Source organism: Mobula hypostoma, chromosome 4, assembly GCF_963921235.1.
Source record: "Mobula hypostoma chromosome 4, sMobHyp1.1, whole genome shotgun sequence".
NCBI classification, from domain to species: Eukaryota; Metazoa; Chordata; class Chondrichthyes; order Myliobatiformes; family Myliobatidae; genus Mobula; species Mobula hypostoma.
This window is the reverse complement of record NC_086100.1, coordinates 190699646-190725264: the sequence shown is the minus strand read 5'-3', so window position 1 is coordinate 190725264 and position 25619 is coordinate 190699646. Positions and strand designations below refer to the sequence as shown.

The following is a 25619-nucleotide window of genomic DNA, read 5'->3' as shown; positions in this document are numbered from 1 at the left end:
CGAGCGTCACATCATTTGTACCCGGGACTTCCCAGTCTGCTGTAGTGTGCACAGAGCCGGGATGCAGTGAGGAAGTCCCATTAGCCAGAGGGTTGTGAGTTCAAATCTCACTGCTGGAATGACAAACATCTGAGCTGGCACAATTGTACAGGCTAAAGTCACTGGAAATCGAAAATAGCCTTACATGAAGTTAAGAAGGCGCATGGCATGCTTGCCTTCATTGGTGAGTGGCACTGGGCATAAGACAAAGGAAGTCATGTTGCAGCTGTATAAAGCTTTGGTTGGGCCTCACTTGGAGTTCCACTTGCAGTTCTAGTTGCCCCATTACCAGAAGCATGTGGAGGCTTTAGAAAGGGTGTAGAAGAGGTTTCATCAGGATGCTACCTGGATTAGAGAGAGTGAGCTACAAGGAGAGGTTGGGCAGATTTAGGCTACTCAGACGAGGAATTCTGCATATCCAAAGCAACACACACAAAATGCTGGAGGAACTCAGCAGGTCAGACAGCATCAATGGAAGTGAATAAACAGTCGACGTTTCAGCTGAGACCCCTCCCTCAGGTCTGAGGAAGGAGGAGGAAGACCGCAGAATTAAAAGGTGGGGGAGGGGAGGGGAAGGAAGCTAGCTAAAAGGTGATAGGTGAAGCCAGGTGGGTGGGAAGGTTAAGGGCTGAAGAAAGAATCTGATAGGAGAGGGGAGTGGACCAAAGGAGACACTTGGGTTAGTATCAGAGGAAGCTGAGAGGAAACTTGATAGAAGTTTATATGATTATGAGAGGCACAGGCAGGGTAGACAGTCAGATTCTTCCTCTTGAGGTAGAAGTATCAAACTCTAGAGAGCAACACACACAAAATGGTGGACAAACTCAGCAGGCCAGGCAGCATCTGTGGAAAAGAGTACAGTTGATGTTTTGGGCTGAGACCCTTCTACACACCACGCTTCCTGCCATGAGGAGGTACCTGGTTTCTCTATCCCAGTCACTTCCACAACTCTGGAATTCTCTCTCTGCCACCTGTAATGGACCTGTTGCACTCTTTTCGATAGATGCTGCCTGGCCTGCTGAGTTCCTTCAGCATTTTGTGTGTGTTGCTCTGGATTTCCAGCATCTGCAGATACTCTCTTGTTTCTGATTGAAATACTAGACAGCATGCATTTAAGTTGGGGGCGTGGTGTTTACAGGAGATGTGCAGTCCTAGATTTTTTTACACGCAGGGCTCCCTGTAGCCTATTCTTTCTGACATGCTCTGTAAAAATTCTCCTGGTTCTTTTAGCAACCGCCCTTCACTGGCAGTAATTCACACTGGCCAATTAACTGACCAACCGTCATGTCTGGGAAACAGAAGGAACCCCCAAGCAGACACAGAAAGGACAAAAGGGTGTGGAGGGCATTTACCAGATGCTTCCAACATTAGGGTACATGTCTTATGAGGATAGATTGAGTGAGCTAAGCCATTTATTTCTGGAATGGAGGACGAGTGGTAACTTGACAGAGGTGGATAAGATGATAAGAGGCCTACATCGAGTCTTTTCCCAGGGCAGAAATGACTCATACAAGGGGGCATAAATTTAAGGTGATTGGAGGAAAGTATGGGGAGGATGTCAGAGGTCGACTTCATAGTCATAGTCATACTTTATTGATCCTGGGGGAAATTGGTTTTCGTTATAGTTGCACCATAAATAATTAAATACAGTAGTAATAAAACCATAAATAATTAAATGGTAATATGTAAATTATGCCAGGAAATAAGTCCAGGACCAGTCTATTGGCTCAGGGTGTCTGACCCTCCAAGGGAGGAGTTGTAAAGTTTGATGGCCACAGGCAGGAATGACTTCCTATGACGCTCTGTGTTGCGTCTCGGTGGAATGAGTCTCTGGCTGAATGTACTCCTGTGCCCACCCAGTACATTATGTAGTGGATGGGAGACATTGCCCAAGATGGCATGCAACTTTTTACACAAATAGTGGTGGGTGTGTGGAACACCATGCCAGGGGTGGTAGTAGAGGCAGATACATTAGGGGCATTTAGTAAACTCTTAGATAGGCACATGGATGAAAACAAAATGGAGGGCTATGGACAGGGGAAGGGTTGGATTGATGTTAGAGTAGGTTAACGGTTGGCACAGTATTGTGGGCCGAAGGGCCTGTGCAGTGCTGTAATGTCCTATGTTTGACACAGGCAGGATTGAATCCATGTCTCTGGAGGTGTGAGACAGCAGCTCTACCAGCTGTGCCAGTGAGTCTCCGACTCTCCAGCACTCACATCAGCTATTCCATTCCATATTTCTCTTCTGAATGAATTAAACTTAAATTCCCCAGTAGCTATGTTAGGGTCTGACCTCCTGGGTTTTTCTATTGGTAAATGTAAGGTGCGATTAACTCATATTTGTATGTGAGGGATCACCAGGTCACAACACAGTGTTAAGGGAAGCTACCATGGTACTTAAGTGGCAAACAACAGAAGAATATGGTACTGGAGGAGAGGAGGATTGTGGGAAGGCTAAACCCCAACAGGGACCAGCAGGCCCAAGCGACGTGACTCTGTGCTGTAAACTTGTGTCGCTATTTCAAGGCCTTCTGGCTATTTCTAATTAAGAACTGCACTGTTACATCCACATTATGTTGACCTGTGTCAGCAGGTATCTTGATAATTGCACGGGCTGCGTGATTGGCAAAAATAAGCAGGCATTTTGTGAGGAGGTGCAGCTGTCTCTCCTCTCGTGCTGCACTCAAGGGTGCTGAGCGGAGGTCAAGGATGCCAGGCAAAGGAACAGCGCTATTGTGGAACACTCACTGCTGTTAATTCGTTTTCTCTGGCTGTGCAGTGAATCCAGACGGGTAGAATCACTCCAGAGGAATGTGCTCCTTGCTTCCCAACTCAGACTATACCCCATCTCTTTCCCTTTCGACAACAGGACTGCTTGCAGGTTTTGAGTCACAGAGTCACAGAGTCATAGAGCCTGACAGGTTGGGTGAGACCTACAACTAGAGGTCATGGGTTAAGCGTGAAAGGTGACAAGTTTAAGGGGAACATGAGGAGATACTCCTTCACTCTGAGGGTCATGAGAGTAAGGAGTGAGCTTCCAGCGTAAGTGGTGCATGTGAGCTTGATTTCAACGTTTAAGAGAAGTTTGGATAAGTACATGAATGGCAGAGGTATGGAGGGCTATAGTCCTGGTGCAGGTCAATGGGAGTAGGTACTTCACATGGTTCAGCACGGTCTAGATGGGCTGAAGGGCCTGCTTCTGTGCTGTACTTTTCTATGACTCTACACCACAGAAATAGGCCCTTTCGCCCATCCAGCACATGCCAAACTGTTATTCTGCCTAGTCCCACACCTGATCCATAGCCCAGCACACCCCTAGTAACACACACAAAATGGCGGAGGAACTCAGCAGGTCAAGCAGCATCCATGGAAGGGAATAAAGAGCCGATGATTGGTGCCGAGACCTTTCATCAAGACTGGAAAGGAAGGGGAGAGAAGCCCGAAGAAGGTGGAGGGAGGGGAAGAAGTACAACGTAGAAGGCGACAGGTAAAGCCAGGAGAGGGGGGAAGTCAGGCAACTGGAGGACAGGGGGGCAGGGGTGTGGGGTGGAGCCCCTCCCATTCATGTACCTAAACAAACTTCTCTTATATGTTGCAATCAAACCTGCTTCCACTGGCAGCTCATTCCACCCTCAGACTCCCCTCAAATATTTCACTTTCACCCTTAACCTGTGACCACTACTTCTGGCCTCACCCAACCTCGGTGGAAAAAGCCTGCTTGCATTTATCCTATCTGTATACCCCTCATAATTTTGTATACCTCTATCAAACCTCCTCACTTCCTCTTGAGTTATGGAAGTAAAGCCTTAACCTATTCAGCCTTGCCTTTCTGACCCAAGCACACCTTTCACAGTGGTGCTAACTCATTTTCAAACACTTTAACTCTACCTCTTCTGTTATTATCATGTTAGCATCTCTGCTTACACTGCTTTAGCCTGCCCTAATAGATTCAGAATCAGAATCAGAATCAGGTTTCATACCACTGGCATATGTCATAAAATTTGTTGTTTTATGGCAGCGGTATGGTGGTGCAATGGCATCAGCACTGGACTTTGAGGTGGATGGTCCTGGGTTCGAATCCGGACAGGTCCCAACCTGGGCAGCAGCAGTATCTGCGCGGAAGAAAGGCCAGGCAATCTACTTGCATATCTTGCCATGAAAACCCTATGGGCAATGAGTCAATGACAGCTCGACAGCCCTCAACAACAGCATTGCAATAAATAATAATAAAAAACGATAAATTACAATTAGAAATATATCAGAAGATAACAAGGAGGGGAAAATAGGTAGCGTACATGGGTACATTATCCCAATAATACATAAATAATGATGTTTTGTCATGGAAGTTCCATATAATCTCTGTTAATTTAAGTTCATGTTAACTTATGTTTTCTATTTCTACAAAAAGCTAATTCTGATGACCCCTCTACCCAGGGTGGGTATGATCATAATAATAGGAAATTAGCATGGTTATAAGGGGCTGAATGGCCATCCTCTGCATTGCTCTTGTTTTCAAGTCAAGTCACTATTTATTGTCATTTCCACCATAACCGCTGGTACAGTACACAGTAAAAACCAGACAACGTTTTTCAGGACCATGGTGCTACGCTACATGGTGCTTCTCTGTTTATTAGAGACGTAAAGTCATAATATTTTTTTAATTTCAATACACACATCAGGTGTTACCCTTGATTCAGATTTGAATTTTAAATCCTACCTAAGGAAAGTGACTAGAGCAACATTTTTACACTTTAGAAATATTGCTAAGGTACGTTCGTTTCTGTCACATAGTGATGCTGAATAGCTAATTCACGCCTTTGTATCGAAAGATCAGGTTACTGCAATGCACTTTTTACTGGCCTTCCAAAGCAATCTATTGACAAACTTCAACTCAATTAGAATGCTGCTGCTAGAGCTTTAACGAAAACCAGGATGAAGAAGCATATCACTCTCATCATAACTACTCCGCATTCACTTCCTGTATCTTTTAGAATTGATTTTAAAGTTCTCTTACTTGGTTTTAAAGCTTGCAATGGTCTGGGACCGGAGTATATCACAGAACTGCTTTTGTTCTATAATCCTGCTCGAGCTCTCAGCTCTTCTTCTGCTGGTTTTGTAAATTTAAACAATCTCTCTCAAAATAAAATTAGCAGATCAGCTTCTTTAGACTATGCTCCTAAATTGCAGAACTCATTACCTAAAACTGTAATGGATGCAGACTCAGTTGACAATCCTAAGTGCCAGCTCAAGACATTTATTTAACCATGCTTTTAACTAACATCACTTTGTCTTTTATTTTTATGTTTGCACTTCATCCCATTGTAAGGTACTTTGAACGACATTGTATGAAATATGCACAATAAATGAGTTCTTATTATATTGAACAACCCAAAGGAATTCTATCCATATCAGAAATACCAACGTAACATTAATGAAGCAATTAGCCGAACAAAATATTGTGATCAACATGAGTGAATAAAGCATCAACACCAGAAACCAGCTGAAAGCCAAACTACTGCATCATAGCCTTGCCACAAATTCGAGGCTTTCCCCTTGAGTCAGAACTAACAACAGAAATTTGCATTTAGATAGCATACTCGGTACAGGGAGGGGCTTTGCGAACTCTGCCACGGACAGTCCCAAGACCGTGAGAGGAGGGTTGGCATGTAGTTAGCTACTCTATCCCATAAACACCCAAATTTATAGAAACACCAGCAGCAGTTCCAAAGACCTCATCCCTGGGAGAGAGAAGATCTTCGTCCAGAAGTCGTATGGCATCGTGGTGAAAGTGGAAGTCAGAGGGCCGATCGAACTTCGGCCCAGAACAGAGGACTGTGGCGAGCTGCTGTCGGCAGCCTGTAACCCAGTAAGGGTGATGGGTTTAAGAAGAAGAAGGTACTGTTCTTTACAATACCAGAGAGGAAACTGGATGAGGAGCTGATGGAGCTGGAAACTGAGATTAAAGGAGCATTGTAATGTAAAACAGAAACTGTAGATGAAGGGAGCACATAATTGGGACGCAACAACCAGACCAGGAGACAATTTACATCTCTCGATGCTTACACAGCATGCTTGTAACATCGTTAAAGATCCATCCCATCCTGGATACTATCTGTTCAATCTCCTGCCATCTGGTAAGAGATACAGAAACATCTCAGCCAAGGCAGTTAGAATGAAAAACAGCTTCTTCCTGAGGGCTGTTATGCAACTGAATAATGCTACACCTTGGCTTGCCAATGACCTTTGAGTTCTATGGATTATCAATGTCACTTGTAAATTTCGGAAATTATTTTTATGAAGCTGTACTGCATGCATTGTAAATACCTGTTTTGCGCAGACTAGAGTAACACCTCAATCTCATTGAAAAATGACAATAAAGTTCTATTCTAAATGAAATCCGCTAATCTAGTGGGCTATCACTATCCCACAGTGGAGATTTAGTGTGATTCCAGCTTTAGCCACAAGCACAATCTCCAAATTTCCAAGTCCACTCTAGAAAGATCTGCTCTAGGTGACTTAAGTAGTCCATCAGCAAGATGCAATCAAGATTTCAAATACCTGTAAAACTAAGGTTCGAGATGGTCTGCAACCCTTAAATCCCAACAGAACAACACAGATGTACATGCTGCACACAAGGAAATGTTGACAAGGTGACCTAAGCACCTACCTTCATCCAGTTCCCTGGTGTGTGAGATGAGAGAAGTCCAAATATTGTAGGTCTTAATTATTCTATCAGAAAGAGCAGCTGAGATTTGGTGGTAGATCGCTTCTGTCATTAATGAATTCCATTCTCTACATTTCTTGACACATGGGTCCCTACCCTTCACCTACCTTCGTCCAGTTCCATTCGGATCTCGCATTTTCAGGTTCTACATCCAGTCCAACGTGAACCAAGATCCAGTTCATGGGAAAGCTTAACCCCCAACAAAATTAATTTTTGTCTTACATAATTTTTAGTCACCACCATTTATAACATTTTAAATAAAATAACATTGTTAACAAAAGTTATACAGTTTTAGACAGGAGACGGGGTCAATGCTCTGAAAGGAATGAACCAGCACCGCAATTGAAGAAGCCAGGTGTTACAAAATCAAAACAAACCAGGTTTATCAGGTCAAGTACAATTGGATCAAAGGAGATGATTTTCATCTCTTCCAATACCATTCGAAGCCCCACATTACAAACAACTCTGAACACAACACTGAAAATCATAGTCAATAGCTCCCTAAATTAGCCATGATAACACCAATGTAAAACAACCATTCCACCTGCACAAATCAAGTGAAATGTTCACTTGCTGGTGTCTGCCTGCAGTATTCAAGTAGCAAGTACAAGAGCAAGCACTTACGATGAGGCTGTGATCCCTCCCGAGCATAATGACCATCTTGTTTACTGTCCGGAGCAACTTATCCATGATGTCCTGAATATCCCGGTAAGTGCTTCCCTGGAAGATACAATATCAGATTATAGAATGAGCAGTGTTAGGGCATACTCTGCAGTTGGCAAATATTAATTTTAAGAGCAACCAGTCTTCAGATTTGAATGTGGATTGCAAATTGAATTTAAAATGCAGCTCTTAGCAATCATCTGCCTGGAGCTGCAGGTTGGGGTTGATTGCAAACCAGGATAACACCCATTCACTTGATGCCTGCATATGCATGAGTGCAGCTAGTGGGAGACAATGCTGATTAACACTCACCTCAGTTGTCTGTAGTATGGCTGTGAAGAAGGAGGTGTTTGAAAATTATATGTAATTCAAAGGAAGCATTGTAGATACATTGTAACTATAGAATTTCCCTGCTGTTGTCTTTGATGTTCAGCACATAAAATGTCACGTAGTATTGGGTCAGGCAGGTCTCTTCTTCCAAGAGTGTCTCAAATATCATGTTTGTTGTTCGTTTTTGCTGAACAAACACTTATATATCCACTAGCTTCAATATCTGTCCGGTGACTTTGTTTCCAGTATGAGTAATAGTATGAGGAGACTAATCGCAGGCGCAATATTAGCGTTATTGCAAACTGCTACACTACTGTGACATCCCTGAACTTCACTGAATGGTAATGAAAAATAATTTTTGATGTACCCATTCTTAACTCAAAAGAGAAACTATTTCATAATGTATAGAATCACTCGACAGCACTGGTTAAAATAAAGGAAGCAATGTCAGAGGGATATTTTCATTGAAACTTCCCCTCCGGAGGCTGATGACACTACGCTCAGTGGTCACTTGATTAGGTACACCTGCTCATAAATGCAAATATCTAATCAGCCAATCATGTGGCAGTAACTCAACGCATAAAAGCATGAAGACATGGTCAAGAGGTTCAGTTATTGTTCAGATCAAACAGCAGTATGGGGAAGAAATGTGATTTAAGTGACTTTGACCATGGAGTGATTGTTGGTGCCAGATGGGGTAGTTTGAGTATCTCAGAAACAGCTGATCTCTGAGATTTTCATGCAAAACAATCCCTTGAGTTTACAGAGAACGGTGAGAAAAAACAAAAAAAAAATCCATTGAGTGGCAGTTCTTGAGTGAAAATGCCTTGTGAATGAGAGATGTCGGAGGAAAATGGCCAGACTAGGTTAAGCTGATAGTAAAGCAACAGTAACTCAAATAACCATGCACTATAACAGTGGTGTGCAGAAGAGCATCTCTGAATACACGAAATATCGAACCCTGAAGGTAATGGCTACAGCAGGCAAAGATCACCAGCACACACTCAAAGGCCACTTTATTAGATCCAGGAGTACCTAATAAAGACGCCTCTCAATATATATACTGTATGGGTTTCAAGGACATGTACACTTTCCTTTTCAATGGGCTCCTCCACATCAATCAATGCTAGTTTACTTCCTGGCTTATGTAATCTTAGGCTAAGAGCAATCTTAAATACAGTCAACGTCAACTGAAGCCCACGAAAGACAAACAGAAAATCACAGATGCTCATTGAAACTACTGACTTCTGTCATGTACAAAGAAAGAAGAAATCGTACTCCTTTTCCCGTTCAATGTTTCACTTCATGTGGTGGCTGGGAGTGGGGTGCAGTGCAGTTGCAATGGGTGGGTGCAGAGAACCCTTCTTTGTTTATGTCCTTGCAGGTTTCTCCTGAATTCCTGCTGCTTCCTTACTGGGAAATCAGCCAAACTTTTGGAACACATTGGACCAATAATCCAAAGCCACAGAGAGGTTACAGCATGTAAGTAGGCCATGCAGTCCATCTGGTTCATACTGGCTCTATACAGTGCAATTTGAGGATAACAACAGACTTCAAGGTGACACAAACAGGCTGGTGGTGAATGGATAAATGGAGTGAATGGGAGATAATATTCAATGCTGAGAAATGTAAGCGGTTATGCAAGGGGTAATTGACAAGTTCGTGGCCTAAGATAGAAGGAGTCAATTTTAGAAAACCTAGCACATTTATTTTTCAACATAGTGCCCTCCTACATGTACACACTTAGTCCAGCGGTCGTGGAGCATACGGATCCCTTCTTTGTAGAAGTGGTCCACAGCAGGGGTGATTGATAAGTTTGCGGCCTTGGGTAGAAGGAGATGAGTTATACAGCTCTTGTTACATGCATGTGCAGTTCAACTCTTTGAGTGAAAATGCAGAAAGTTCGAAGTTAATAACTCATCTCCTTCCTCCTTAGGCCACAAACTTATCAATCACCCCCTGCTGTGACGATTTTCTGGAGGTCCAAGATGCTGACTTCTACAAAGAAGGGATCCGTATGCTCCATGACCGCTGGACTAAGTGTGTAAATGTAGGAAAAATAAATGTGCTAGGTTTTCTAAAACTGATTGCTTCTACTTTAGGCCATCAATCACTCCTCGTGTTATGGTTGGAAGAAATGGAATAAGCAAGAGGGCATAATTCTAAAAGGGGTATTCGGCAGGATAAAAGGGGTCCCCTGTTATAGCTGGAGTGGTGGTGGTAATGGGGATAAGCTCCCACTATCTATTAAATGCATCTCAAACAGCCTCTGGCAACCAAGTCCAGCTCCTGGCCTTCATGTGTGACTCTAATTTCAAACCTTCACTGCCTTGCAGCTATACCCAGTCTTGCAGAAGGCTTTGTGAGTAAACCCGGAGGAAAAATCAGGAACTGGAGTCCCTATGGCAGTCTTACATTGAGTTCAATGGTGACTGGCAACTCCTGCGATGCCACTGGTGCCAAACTGTATCGGTCTCTTCTGTTCCTTTGGATTCATCAGCTGCATGGAGAGTGGGAGCCTGCTACATGGAGAACAGCTTGCTCTCCAAATTGTACTGCCCTGGCTTGCTTATACAGACAGATAGGACACATCATTCATGGTCAACCTTGACAAATGGAGGGCCTCAGAATTCTAAAGGATTTAAACAAGAGATCTCAGTGTATTGAAGGTGGCAGAATAGGCTAATATGTTTGAAAATAAAACATATTGGATCCTGGACTTTATAAACTGAGGAACAGAGAGCAAGAGCAATGAGGTCACAAACAAACCTATACAAACTAATTATTCGTCCACAACAAGATGACAGTGTACTCACTACAAGAGAAGCATAAAAGGTTTGGAGAGCATTGCTGCAGAAAAGATTTACCTAAGTAATTCCAGGGATAAGTGACTTCAGTTCTGCAGCTGGATTGGAAAAGCTGGGGTTGCTTTTGAAGGGTAGACCCACTCACAAATCCTCTCACACCACCAGAAAGTTATCCAGCTCCTTTTGAAGATTTGAATTGCCTCACTAATGCCCCAGCAGGGCATTCCACTCCAACTTTGATGTAGGGTCCTCCCCCAAGTCTCTTCTGCTTCTTTAACCAAACATTTTAGTTCAATGTCACTAGGTCCTTATCATCTCCACAACAACAGTTTCATTCTACTTTGCTGCTCCTTTCAAGACCAATTCAAGTGTTTATAAAGTCCAGAATCCTTTACGCTTCATTTCCAATCATTTATTGACCTACTCTGCCAACTTCAATAATCTATATACATGCATCTACATTCGGTGGTCACTTTATTGGGTACCTTCTGTACATATAAAGTGGCCACTGAGTGTATGTTTACGGTCTTCTGTTGCTGTAGCCCATCCACTTCAAGGTTCGACGTGTTTTGTGCTCAAAGATGGTCTTCTGCACACCACTATGGCTATTTGAGTTACTGTCACCTTACTGCCAGCTTCAACCAGTCTGGCTATTCTCCTCTGACCTCTTTCATTAATAAGGCATTTTAACCAACCTAATTGGACGTAATTTGTTCTTTCACACTGTACACTCTGGAGACTGTTGTGCGTGAAAATCCCAGGAGATCAGCAGTTTCTGAGATACTCAAACCACCCCATCTGGCACCAACCCTCATTCCACAGTCAAAATCACGTAGATCACATTTCTGACATCTGGTCTGAACAACAATTGGACCTCTTGACCATATCTGCATGTTTTTATACATTGAGTAGCTGCCACATGATTGTTTGATTTGATATTTACATTAATGAGCAGCTGTACATGTGTGTACCTAATAAAGTGGCCACTGTGTTGATCTCTCTGTTCTCTATCCTTTTCACAATTATGTCCTCTTGCTTATGTAATTTCTTCCAACCATAATATAACAATTTACATTCTCAGAATTAAATTTTATCTCCCACTTTTCTTTCCATTCTGTATCTCTTTGAAGTCTATTACTGTCCTTACACTTCACTACACCGAGTTCTGTGTCATCTGCAGATATGGGACTTGGATCCTTTACATCCAAGTCCAACTCATCAATATAAATTAAGAAAATAAGTGGTCCTGGTAATGAGCCCTGAGGATCTCCTCTGAACTCTTCCAGTCTCATAATCAGTTTTTCACTGACACCCTCTGCTTCGTGTGGCTCAATATTCAATGTATTTGATTTGCACTCTCATTAACCTCCTACATGACCTCAAGAAGGCAATATCCATCCTCAAAGGTTCCCACCATCCAAGTCAATGCCACCTTCTCGCATTTACAGGAGGTACTGAAACCGGAAGACCCACACCACCGAGTTCAAGAACAGCAACCATTCAATAGACAATAGATGCAGGAGTAGGCCATTCGGCCCTTCAAGCCACCACCGCCACTCACTGTGATCATGGCTGATCATCCACAATCAGTACCCCGTTCCTGCCTTCTCCCCATATCCCTTCACTCTGCTATCATTAAGAGATCTATCTAACTCATTCTTGAAAGCATCCAGAGAATTGGCCTCCACTGCCATCTGAGGCAGAGCATTCCACAGAACCAACCAACCAACCTTGGTTCTTGAACCAGCCTACACAACCCGAATCATTATAGTTCAGCACCAACTCAGTGGGCCATTGGGCCAACTTGCATATCCTGAGGCTCAATGTACGAAATTCACAATTTTTATTTTTATTTTACTTTATTGAGATGCAGCACGGAATAGGTCTTTCTGGCCCTTCCAGCTACCCCTGGTTTAATCCTAGCCCAATCACGGGACAATTTACAATGAGCATTGAACCTAGTAAGTGGTGCGGCTTTGGACTGTGAGAGGAAACTAAAGTACACAGCGAAAGCCCACACTTTCCACAGGAAGGGCATACAGGTGACATCGGAACTGAACTCTGAACACTTGCTCTTACTCCAAACTCTGCAATAGCAGCGCACTAACCGCTATGCTACTGTGGTGCCCATGGTAACGGAGTGTCGCAGGGGATCAGACGAATAATTAGCCAGGATGCCCCCTGACCACTTGTAACAAACACCCAGTAGGAATTTGGTATAACACCAAAAACACACAAATTTCAAAGGATGTACCGGAGGGAGCATTCTAACTGATTGCATCATCATCTGTTACGGAGAGGCCACGGCACAGGATTGTAAAAAGCTCCATCAAGTTGGAAACTCCGCCAGCTCCGTCACGGGCACGAGCATCCAGGTCACCTTCAAAAGGCGGTGCCTCAAAAAGGCGGCATCCACCATTAGAGAGCCGCATCAGCCAGGACATGTCCTTTTCTCCTTGGTACAGGAGCCTGAAGACACACACTCAACGATTCTGGAACAGGTTTCTCCCCTCTGCCATCTGATTTCTGAATGGACAATAACCCATGAACACTATTTTTTTTCTCTTTTTTTGCACCATTTATTTAATTCACTATTCTTTCTTATATATACATCTCATTGGAATTCATAGTTTTTACTATTATGTGTTGCAATATACTGCTGCCACGTGTGACATTAAACCTGAGCCTGATTCCAATTCTGCACTAAATCCTGAGGTTACATCTGCGGAAATCGTACTTCAGTGCAGTTGAGGAATTTCTTGCAAAAAAATGACTCATCAACAAAGAAACACAAATAAGAGGAAAACTCCAGATGCCGGAAATCTCAGTAACGCACACAAAATGCTGCTGGAGGAACTCAACAGGCCAGGCAGCGTCTATGGAAATGAATAAACAATTGATGTTTTGGGCCAAGACCCTTCATCCATCCCATCTACATGCAAATGCACCATATTTTTCAAAACATTTCTCATATATGTATCTATCTAAACAATCCTTAAATGATTCAAATAAACCAGCAAATTCTGCGGGCAGTTCATTCCATACTTGCACTGTCCTCTGAGAGAAGAAAATTCCCCCCTCAGGTTTTCCTTAAGTGCTTCACCTTTCACCCTAAACCCATGACTTCTAGTTCTAGTCTCACCCAATCTGAGGGGGAAAAAGCCTGCATGGTATTTACCCTACTAATAATCCCGATGAAGGGTCTCAGCCCAAAATATCGACTGTTTATTCCCAGCCATAGATGCTGCCTGACCTGCTGAGTTTCTCCAGCATATTATGTGTATTGCTCTAGATTTCCTCTTTTGTCTATACACTATTTTCTGTACCTCAATCAAATCTCCCCTCATTTGCCTGTGCTCCAGGGAATAAATTCCTATCCTATTCAATTCTTTCTTATAACTTCGGTCCACAAGTTCTGGGAACATCCTTGTAAATTTTTTCTTCGTGCTTTGAAGCTTCTTGATATCCTTCCTGGAGGGAGGTGACCAGAAATGAACACAACACTCGAAATTTGGCCGCACTGACACCTATACAATTTCAACATAGAATAGAATATAGAATACTACAGCACAGTACAGGCCCTTCGGCCCACTGAGAGATCTGTGACCTGACCTGGTTCATTACCTAGTACTAGATATAACATCCTAATTCCTGTATTCTACACATAGCCTCGATTCGCTACTTTTTGACATTTATGTAATGAACATATTTTAGAATTAGATGTATGAGACTCAGCAATTTTTGAATTACATTTAAATGGAATTTTGTACAGTTACTCTTATTATAACATAGAACAGTACAGAGGAGGAACAAGCCCTTTGACTCACCATGTCATGTCGAACTAATTAAGCTTGTAATTAAATGCTGAACTAAACAAATCCCTTCTGCCTGCACATGATCCATATCCCTCTATTCCCCTATCTAAAAACACTTCTATCGCATCTGTTTCCACCACCACTCCTGGCAGCCAGTTCCAGGCATACACTACTCTCTGCAAAAAAAAACTTTCCTCGCATTTCTCCTTTCAGCTTTCCCTTCTCTCAAAAAAAAACTGTCCTCCAGATTAGATTAGATTATGAGAACACTCAGTCCTCTTTTATTGTCATTTAGAAATGCATACATGCATTAAGAAATGATACAATGTTTCTCCGGAGTGATAGCACAGAAAACAGGACGAACCAAAGACTAACACTGACAGAACCACATAATTATAACATATAGTTACAGCAGTACAGAGCAATACCATAATTTGATAAAGAACAGACCATGGGCACAGTAAAAAAAAGTCTCAAAGTCTCGAGTCGATCGACTCCCGAGTCCCCGACAGCAGACGGCAAAAGGGGGAAACTCCCTGCTGTAAACCTCCAGGCACCGTCAACTTGCCGATGCCTTGGAAGCAGCCAACTGTACTTGACATTACTACCCTGGGAATAAAAAAATGACTATTGGCCCTGTCTGAGTCTCTCATAATCTATCAGATCTCCCCTCAGCCCTTGCCACTCCAGAGAACACAATCAATCTCTCCTCATAGCGAAAGCCCTCTAATCCAGGCAGCATCTTGGTCAACCTCTTCTGCGCCCTCTCCAAAGCCTCTGGATCCTTCATATAATGGGGCAACCAGCACGAGATTATGGACCTGAACGTTATACTGCATTCAGGTGGAGATGACTGCTCTCCAGCAGCAAGTCCTTGAATCAGTTTTGTGCTTGCACTTCATCGCTGCTTGTAGCAAATAGAAATCAAACTATTTTGGCTCTCAAGCGGTTAAATGCATTTCAGCCATATCTCGAGCCTCTGGAGATCTGAAGCTATAATTATCATCAAAAAGGAACAAATATCTATAGTGTTATCCCTATATTCTCCTCAGTCATTACAGAACTATCACGCCAGATCTTTTAGGTGCTATTTAGAACGGGATTAGTCTTGATCCCAGTTGAGAAGGTGCCGATTGCCTTTCAAGCAACGACTGACAGACTGTGCATGTCAATTTGTGACTGAAATCAGAGATGGGTGTAATTCACTGGGAAAATGCAGTTAAATCAGAAAGAAAACACACAGATTTGACTAAAAGTGGATTTACAAAATGTATTTACCATCTCCAATAAGCCTAGTCTTGTCTGTTTATTGCTTTACATTGAATGTAAATTGTTGTGCATGAATTTAGCCCGCAGGCCTCACCAGCACACAGCTAATGAAAACCATGTACTTCACTACAAATTACTCTGATCTTTCTACATTTAATCTGTCAGACACTGAAAAAGACAATGTTAACTCTACAGACAGTAAGTAGATTCACAATAAAAAAAAAGAATGGTGGAGATGCTTGGGAGTTTCAGGTTCCTTGGTGTAAGTATCACAAATAGCATGGTCTGGCCTAACCACATGAACACTATGGCCAAGAAAGCACACCACTGCCTCGAATTTCACAGATGTCTGAGGAAATTCAGCATGTCACCACTGAACCTTATCAGTTTATTACAGATGCAGCATAAAAAAACATTTTATTCAGATGCATTACATTTCGGTATGATAATTGTTCTGCCCATGAACACAAAAAATTACAGACCAAGTACAAAATACAACTTCAATTTATTATTAAAGCAGTTATATGTCACTGTATACTACCCTTGGATTAACTTACTTGTGGGCATTCATACTTGAAGAAAGAAATACAATGGACTCAGTATACATACTTACTGTAATTTACAGTTTTTTTCTCACTATTATTATGTATTGCATTGTACCGTTGTCGTAATGTTAACAAATTTCACGACATATGCCAGTGATATTAGATTCTGATAAAAAAAATACACACAAAAGAAGACTGACAATCAATCAATGTGGAAGTACAAAAAAAGATAATTATTGTAATTAGTAAATAAATAATACTGAGAACATGAGCTGTAGGGTCCTTGAAAGTGAGTCTACAGGTTGCTGGAATCAGTTCGGCGTTCAGGTGAAGAAGTTACCGACACTGGTTCAGGAGCCTGATGGTTGAGGGGTAATAACTGTCCCTGAACCTGGTGGTATCAGACCTAAGACTCCTGTACCTTCTTCCCGATGGCAGCAGCAAGAAGACAGCATGACCTGGATGGTGGGGGTCCGCAATGATGGATGCTGCTTTCTTGTTGAAGAGCTACTTGTAGACGTGGTCAATGGTAAGGAGGGCTTTTCTCCCGCGGGACTGGGCTAAATTCACTACTTCTTGTAGGATTTTAAAATCTATTTTTATTTTTTTTTAACAGATGCCACATAGAAATCATCTTATCCCGATGTACCACACTTTGGCATGACAACTGCACTGCCTAAAAATGCACGAAATTGTGGACAGTTGTGGACACAGCCCAGTCAATTATGAAAACGAGTCTCCCCTCCACTGACTCCGTCTACACTTCTTGCTACCTCTGGAAAGCAGCCAACATAATATAGGGCCCTCCCACACCGGTCATTCCCTTTTCTCCCCACTCCATTTGGTACATGCAAAAATGTAAACAGTCTTCTTATATGATAAAGATGAAAGATGAAACTGTGACGTCACAATCTATCTTGTCATGGCTCACCTTGTCACTGTCTCCCTGCACTGCCCCTTCTCCATACGCTGATTCTATATTCTGAATCCTGTTATTTCTTTTCACTTTGTACTGCCTCAATGTAATTATTGCATATATGGAATGATAAGACCCATGAGGCCTTGAAATAAGCAAGAATTAGGCCATTCAGCCCATCAAGTCTACTTCACCATTCTATCATGGCTGATTTATTATCTTCTGTTGACAACCCCAACTCTTTCCTTTTTCCCCGTAACCTTTGAGGCCTTACTAAACAAGAACCTATCAACCTCTGTATCAGATATACCCAATGATCTTCAATGTTCATTACTAATGAATAACCTAATGATCTCTGCCTTAATGGCTTGGCCTCCAAACATTCTACAGATTCACTATCCCCTGGCTGACAAAATTCCTCCTCATTTCATTTCTGAGGGTCCTTTGCTCTGAGGTGTGTCCTTTGACCCTGGCCTCTCCTAATAATGAAAACATCCTATCCACATCCACTTTATCCAGGCCGTTCAGTATGCACAAGATTTCAATGAGATTTGCCTTAACCTTCTGAATTCCATCGAGTACAGGCCCACAACCATCATTGTTGAAACTGTTGTCCTTACCTGGTCTAACCTATATATTTCTCCAGACCCACTAAGTGGTTGATTCTGAAATGCCCCCAGAAAGAGCTGACTAAACCAGTCAGTTCAAAGTTCAAAGTTAATTTTTCATCAAAGTACGTATATGTCACCATATAGAGTTGTCCCTCGGTATCCGCGGGGGACTGGTTCCAGGACCCCAGCGGATACCAAAATCCCCAGATGCTCAGGTCCTCTATATAAAATGGCATAGTATTTGCATATAACCTATGCACATCCTCCCATATACTTTAAATCATCTCTAGATTACTTATAATACCTAATACAATGTAAATGCTATGTAAATAGCTGTTATACTGTATTGTAGTGTAGTGCTCGGCAGGCGGCAAATTCAAGTTTTGCTTTTTGGAACTTCCTGGAATATTTTTTCGAATATTTTCGATCCGCAGAACCTGCGGATACGGAGGGTTGACTGTACAACCATGAGATTTATTTTCTTGCATGCATTCATGGTCTCCAAACATTCTACAGATTCACAAAAGAATCAATGAAAAACTACACACAAAAACTGACAAACAATCAATATGCAAAGGAAGACAATCTGGGCAAGTACAAACAAAATTGTAAAAATAATACTAAATACATTAAGTAAATAAATAATACTGAAAACATGGATTGTGGAGACCTTGAAAGAGAATCCATAGGTGGTAGATCAGTTCAGAGTTGTGGTGAGTGGAGTTATCCTTGCTGGTTCAGGAGCCTGATGGTTGAAGAGTAATAACTGTTCCTGAACCTGGTGGTGAGGAACCCAAGGCTCCTGTGTGCCCTTCCCGATGGCAGTAGTGAGGAGACAGCAGGCCCAGATGGTGGGGGTCCTTGATGATGGATGCTGCTTTCTTGTGGCAGAGCTCCTTGTAGATGTGATTAATGGTGGGGAGGGCTTTTCCTGTGATGGACTGGGCTGCATTCACTACTTTTTGTAGGCCTTTCCTAGGTGTGGTTAGGAAATGATATTTCATGCTGGTCTTGCCAGTGAAGAATAGTTCAACCGGTAGTAATGAAACAATTTGTTTGCCAAACTGTTCTTTAACAGAGGTGACAGATTTCTCACCATGTTGCTAGATTTTTCTAATCTACATTTAATTGTTGCCTACTGCAGAAATTTATGTGGAAATTAAAAATTAGAAATAACAAACAAAGAACCATTAAGCACTTGAAAACATATTAAAAATTACATATGCTGGAAATCTGAAATGAAAACAGAAAAACAGCTACAATCAGCAACCTGACAGCATAAACATCGAGTTCTCTGACTTCTGGTAATTTCTCCCAACTCCATTCTCTCTCATTTTTCCACTCCCCATTCTGTCTCCCATTTTTTACTGCTTTTCTTGTCCTCACCTGCCTATCACCTGGTCCCCTATCCTTTCTCCCATGGTCACTCTCCTCTCCTATCAGATTCCTTCTTCTTCAGTCCTTTACTTTCTCCACCTATCACCACCCAGCTTCTCACCTCACCCCCAGCCTCCATCATCCACCGACCTTCCCCTTCATCTGGATATGCTGTAGGTATGGATACAATGTTGTACTACAATAATTAAGCAAATGGCACCCAGTCGCTACCATCTACAAATCTGCTGACAACACAGCTATTGTTGGCAGAATTTTAGGATGGTGACAAGAAGACATATAGGAGCGAGATAGATCAGCTAGTTGAGTGGTCTCATAGCAACGACCTAACACTCAACATCAGTAAGACCAAAGGGATGATTGTGGACCTCAGAACAGGTAGGACGAGAGAACGGACACCAGTTCTCACAGAGAGATCAGAAGTGGAAAGAGTGAGCAATTCCCAGCTCCTGGGTGTCAACTTCTCTGAGGATCTATCCTGGACCCAACATATTAATGCAGTTACAGTGGCGCTAGAACGTTTGTGAACCCTGTCGGTTTTTCTCTATTTCTGCATTAATATGACCTAAAATGTCATCAGAACTTCAAGTAATCACTAGAACTTGCTGAAGTCTCTGTTCATGCGTCCACTATAAGAAAAAACACTCAAGAATGGTGGTCATGGAAGGCTACCACGGAGGCAACCACTGCTTTCCAAAAAAAAACCATATCATGTCTCAAATTTTTCTCAATAAATAAATGAACAAGTATGAGGAGTTCTGCAGATGCTGGAAATTCAAGGAACACACACAAAATGCTGGTGAACGCAGCAGGCTAGGCAGCATCTCTAGGAAGGGGTACAGTCGACGTTTCGGGCCGAGACCTTTCGCCAGGACTAACTGAAAAAAGAGATAGTAAGAGATTTGAAAGTGGTAGGGGGAGGGGGAGATTCAAAATGATAGGAGAAAACAGGAGGGGGAGGGATGGAGCTAAGAGCTGGAAAGTATAATGAACAAGTATAATGTTTTCATGTTACTTATTTAATTGGCTTACCTTTATCTAGTTTTAAACATAGGTGAAGATCTGATCACACCTTAGGTCATATTTGTGTAGAAATAGAGAAAATTCTACAGGGTTCACAAACTTTCTAGCCCCACTGTAGACAAGTCACCTAGACCAGATGGTGTACACCCCAGGGTTCTGAAAGAGGTGGCCGAAGAGATTGTGATAGTATTAGTAATGATCTTTCAAGAATCACTAGATTCTGGAATGGTTCCAAATGGTTGTAGATGATCATGATCATAGTCATACTTTATTGATCCCGGGGGAAATTGGTTTTTGTTACAGTTGCACCATAAATAATTAAATAGTAATAGTACCACAAATAGTTAAATAGTAATATGTAAATTATGCCAGTAAATTATGAAATAAGTCCAGGACCAGCCTATTGGCTCAGGGTGTCTGACCCTCCAAGGGAGGAGTTGTAAAGTTTGATGGCCACAGGCAGGATGACTTCCTATGACACTCAGTGCTGCATCTCGGTGGAATGAGTCTCTGGCTGAATGTACTCCTGTGCCCACCCAGTACATTATGTAGTGGATGGGAGACATTGACCAAGATGGCATGCAACTTAGACAGCATCCTCTTTTCAGACACCACCGCCAGAGAGTCCAGTTCCATCCCCACAACATCACTGGCCTTACGAATGAGTTTGTTGACTCTGTTGGTGTCTGCTACCCTCAGCCTGCTGCCCCAGCACACAACAGCAAACATGATAGCACTGGCCACCACAGACTCGTAGAACATCCTCAGCATTGTCCAGCAGATCTTAAATGACCTCTGTTTCCTCAGGAAATAGAGATGGCTCTGACCCTTCTTGTAGACAGCCTCAGTGTTCTTTTACCAGTCCAGTTTATTGTTGATTCGTATCCCCAGGTATTTGTAATCCTCCACCATGTCCACACTGACCCCCTGGATGGAAACAGGGGTCACCAGTACCTTAGCTCTCCTCAGGTCTACCACCAGCTCCTTAGTCTTTTCCACATTAAGCTGCAGATAATTCTGCTCACCATGATGTGAAGATAGGTGAAAGGACAGATAGTTTTGAGGAAGTAGAGAGGCTAAAGAAGGACTGAGACAGATTAGGAGAGTGGGCAAATAAATGGCAGATGGAATACAGTGTTGGGAATCGTACAGTCATGCGCTTTTTTTTAAGAAGAAATAAAAAGATTGACTATTTTCTAAGTGGAGGGAAAATACAAGAAACTGAGATGCAAAGGGACTTGGGAGTCTGTGCAGGATTCCCTAAGGGTTAATTTGCACGTTGATTCTGTGGTGAGGAAGGCAAATGCGATATTAGCATTCATTTCAAGAGGATTTGAATATAAAAGCATGTTGAGACTTTACAAAGCATTGGTAAGTCCTCATTTGGATTATTGTGAACAGTTTTGGGCCCCTCATCTTAGAAAGAATGTGCTAAATCTGGAGTGGATTCAAAGGAGGTTCAGGAAAATGATTCCAGGATTGAATGGCTTGTCGTATGAAGAGCATTTGATGGCTCTGGGCTTGTATTCACTAGAATTCAGAAGAATGAGGGGTGACCTCATTGAAACCTATCAAATGGTGAAGGCCTTGATAATGTGAATGTGGAGAGGATACTTCCTCTGGTGGGATAGTTTAAGACCAGAGGACACAGCCTCAGAATAGAGGGACACCTTTCAGAATGGAGAAGAGGAGGAGAAATTCCTTTAGCCTGAGAATGGTGAATATTGTGCCACAGGCAGCTGTGGAGATTATGTCAGAGGTTGATAGATTCTTGATTGGTCAGGGCATGAAGGGATACAGGGAGAAGGCGGGAGGTTGGAGCTGAGAGGAAAATTGGATCAGCCACGATAAAATGGTGGAGTAAACGTGATGACCAATTGGCCTTTTTCTGCTCCTATATTTTATGGTCTCATGAACATGTGTTGTAGAGACTTTGAAAGTGAGCCCATAGGTTGTAAATGAATTCAGAGTTGAGGTTATCCACGCTGGTTCAGCAGCCTGATGGTTGTCCAGTAAAAACTGCTCCTGAACCTGGTGGTGTAGGACCTAAGGCTCTTACAGCTCCTTCCCAATGGTAGCAGCAAGAGCAGAGCACGGCCTGGATGGTGGGATTTTTAATGATGGATGCTACATCTTTGTGGCAGTGTAAAGGTTATCAGTCCTGGCTCCCGATCCTGCTTTCTTTCTATTGATGTTCCCACACTTGCGTCAGGGACCCACAGTCATTTGAACTACCATGGATCAAGGAGTATGGTGACAGAGGGAGGAAAGTAGTACTGTGGCCGAGAATAACACACACAAAATGCTGGAGGAACTCAAGAGGTCAGGCAGGTATTTAAGGAGAGGAATAAACAGTTAATATTGCAGCCTGAGTCCCTTCGTCAGGATTGGAAAGGAAAGGGGAAGAAACTAGAAAAGGCCAAGACCGAACCTTATGAAATGGCTGAGCTGGCACTTGGGATTGAGTGGATTCCTCCTGTTCCTGCTTCTTTGTTCTCATGCCGTATCCATGAAAAGAAAAACAGGTTCAATATCTCCGATCAATAACCCTTCATCAGCACTGGTAGAGCTGAGAATCAAGAATGAAACCAAGCAGAGAACCCTGATTAGAACAGGCATCACATCTTAGCCGAAGGATATGGCTGCAAGTCAGGCCAAGTTACTTTCAGTTACCTCATCAATAGCCTGCCCTCCATCAAAGAGCAAGATTCAATGTGGTGCTGGTTTAAAGCCGTCTCTGCACTTTCACATTATCTACAATACACTCTGAAGTACAGTAACTAGCTTTTTAAACATCAGGTTTAGGCAGTGTTGGATTAGGCTCCAGGTTATTGCTTTTATTGTGCTTTTCCTTGTAGTTTTAGCTCTCTTTATGTTCTTCTATGTTTGTATAGTCACCTGTTTGTTAAGTTTTAGTAACTTTTACTGCATTTGGTTCTATACTTTGGCACTTGCTTCGTCTGCAAAGCTGGTGTGATTTAGTCAGTACCTGCCAAATTGGTTCCTTATCTAAAAGAGTAATTACACCCAGTGGCCATTTTATTAAGTACACCTGCTCAACAACACAAATATCTAATCGTCCAATCATGTGTGTGACGCCAAACCAAGCTATCGGACAATTGATGCTAATTGGAGAGATAAGAGAGACAATGGAAAATCATTCAAAATGCTAATAAGAGAGGGGAGAGGGATTAACAGAAAAGAAACACAATTCAGAATATTGACAGACCGGTTACTTTGAACCTGAACTGTTTGAAGTTTGATGGACAGGTGATACCCCAGCAGGGGGATAAAAAGAGCAGGTTCGCTAAGGCACGCAACACACCACGAGATAACAAGACCCTGGAAAGAGCGGTGTGCCCCCACAAGTGGTGGGAGTTTGGAGGTCCAGTTCGCGGGAACCGACCATAGACTCACAGGGTATAAAGGTACGATCGGTGGGAACCTGGTGTATGTGTCCGCCCTTGCCTGGGTGCCAGGTTCACCGCGGAAGAACGGAACAGAGGGGTCACAGTCGGTGACGACATCGGGATAGAAGACATAAAAGGGTCCGCCCGAAAGCAACTGCGAAGACATCAAAGGTCTGCTTGAATCAAATTGCATCCCCCTCCCTCTCTCTCTTTCCAACGGCACAACAGCGATTACTGCGAACTGTACTAAGCTGAACTGAACTCTGCGTCACTTAAGACTGATCATTTTACCCCTAAACTGCGATAGAGCTTGGTTGATCCCTATTACCTTAGTTCTGTGTACATGTGTGTTTTTATCATTACTAACTTGTTGCATTTATATCCTTACGATTAGAGTACTGTGTTACTTAGTTCTTTAATAAAACTTTATTAGTTCCTAGTAATCCAGACTCCAACGAGTGGTCCATTTCTGCTGGTTTGGCAACCCAGTTACGGGGTATGTAACATGAGGTAGTAACTTAATGCATAAAAGAATGGAGACATGGTCAAGAAGTCCAATTGTCGTTCAGTCTAAATATCAGAATAGGGAAAGAAAGGAGATCTGACTGACTTTGACCATTGAATGATAGCTGGTGCCAGACAGGGTGGTTTGAGTATCTCAAAAGTTGATGGTCTCCTGGGACTTTCATGCACAACAGTCTCTAGAGCAGAGGTTCCTAACCTTTTTAATGCCATGGGCCCCCACTATTTACCGAGGGGTCAGTGGATCTCAGGTTGGAAATCCCTGCTCCTGAGTTTACAGAAAATAATGTGAAAAAATATCCAGTGAGCAGCAGTTCTGTAAAAGATAGGCCTTATTAATGTGAGACAGTGGATGAGAATGGCCAGACTGGTTCAAGCTGACAGTAACTCAAATAACTGCACATTACAACAGTGGTGTGCAGAAGAGCACCTCTGAAAGTACAACATGTCGATCTTTGAAGTGGATGGGCTACAGCAGCAGAAAACAACAAATGTATCAAAATAACCTCAGTGGCCACTATATTGGGTACGGGAGAACACAGAACATCAAGTTCAAAGTTCAAGATAAATTTATTACCAAAGTACATACATGTCATTATATACAACTCTGAGAGTCATTTTCCTGCGGGTAGCCACAGTAAATACAAAGAAACGCAGAGAATCAGTGAAAAAACACACATAACAAAGGACAAGCAACCAATATACAAAAGACAACACACTTTGCAAATATAAGATGGATAAAAAGAACAAAATTATACAATAATTAAATAAGAAATAAATAACGAGAACATGAGATGAAGAGTCCTTGAAAGTAAGTCAAGTTCAGCGAGGGGGTAGATGAAGTTGAGTGAAGTTATACCCTCTGATTCAAGAGCCTGATGGTTGAGGGGTAATAACGGTTCTTCAACCTGGTGGTGTGGGACCTGAGGCTCTTGTACCTTCTCCTTAATGTAGGCCTGGATGGTGGAACTCCTTGATGATGGATGATGCTTTCTTGCATCCGCACACATAACAACAGCATACAGTACAGGTCCTTCAGCTCACAATGTCATGCTGACCTTCTGATTTACTCCAAGATCAATCCAACCATTCTCTCCCATATAGTCTTGCACTTGTCAGTGATAATAAAGCTGATTCTGACTTCTCTGCCAATGCTGTCTGACCAACTGAGTTCATCCAGCGTCTTACAGTATGTGGCTCTAAATTCCAGCATCTGCCATCTCTTGTGTCTCCTTCATTACAATGCCTGCCTATGGTACCCTGCTCCTGATTTTTGGCAGGGGGTAGGTCAGGTTGGCCAGGTCACCATTAGGTATAATAACTTACTGCTATAAGCTAACATTATCCTCTGTGAACAAGCATGTGGTAATCTATAAAATCATACAAACTATTCCCAGTCTCACTTCTATGTAGAATTGGTATTGGTATTGTAATATGGAGGTGAACAGTGGAGAATATCAAAGCAAAACAAGGCAAGACTCGAAGCTGCAGAAATGCAGTTTTTGAGAAGAATAATGAAAATATTGTGGGTGGCAGGGTGGAGATGCG

General features: G+C 42.5%; 1 protein-coding gene across 2 annotated transcripts in view; it reads right to left on the bottom strand.

Moving 5' to 3' along the window:
- Positions 1 to 25619, bottom strand: part of LOC134345844 (dedicator of cytokinesis protein 2-like) — a 1258793-nt gene that overhangs the window by 768564 nt on the left and 464610 nt on the right. For both annotated transcript variants that reach the window (XM_063047144.1, XM_063047146.1), the window contains one exon: positions 7390 to 7485. In XM_063047144.1, coding sequence (XP_062903214.1) covers positions 7390 to 7485 — 96 coding nt within the window. The remainder of the gene's footprint in view (positions 1 to 7389; positions 7486 to 25619) is intronic.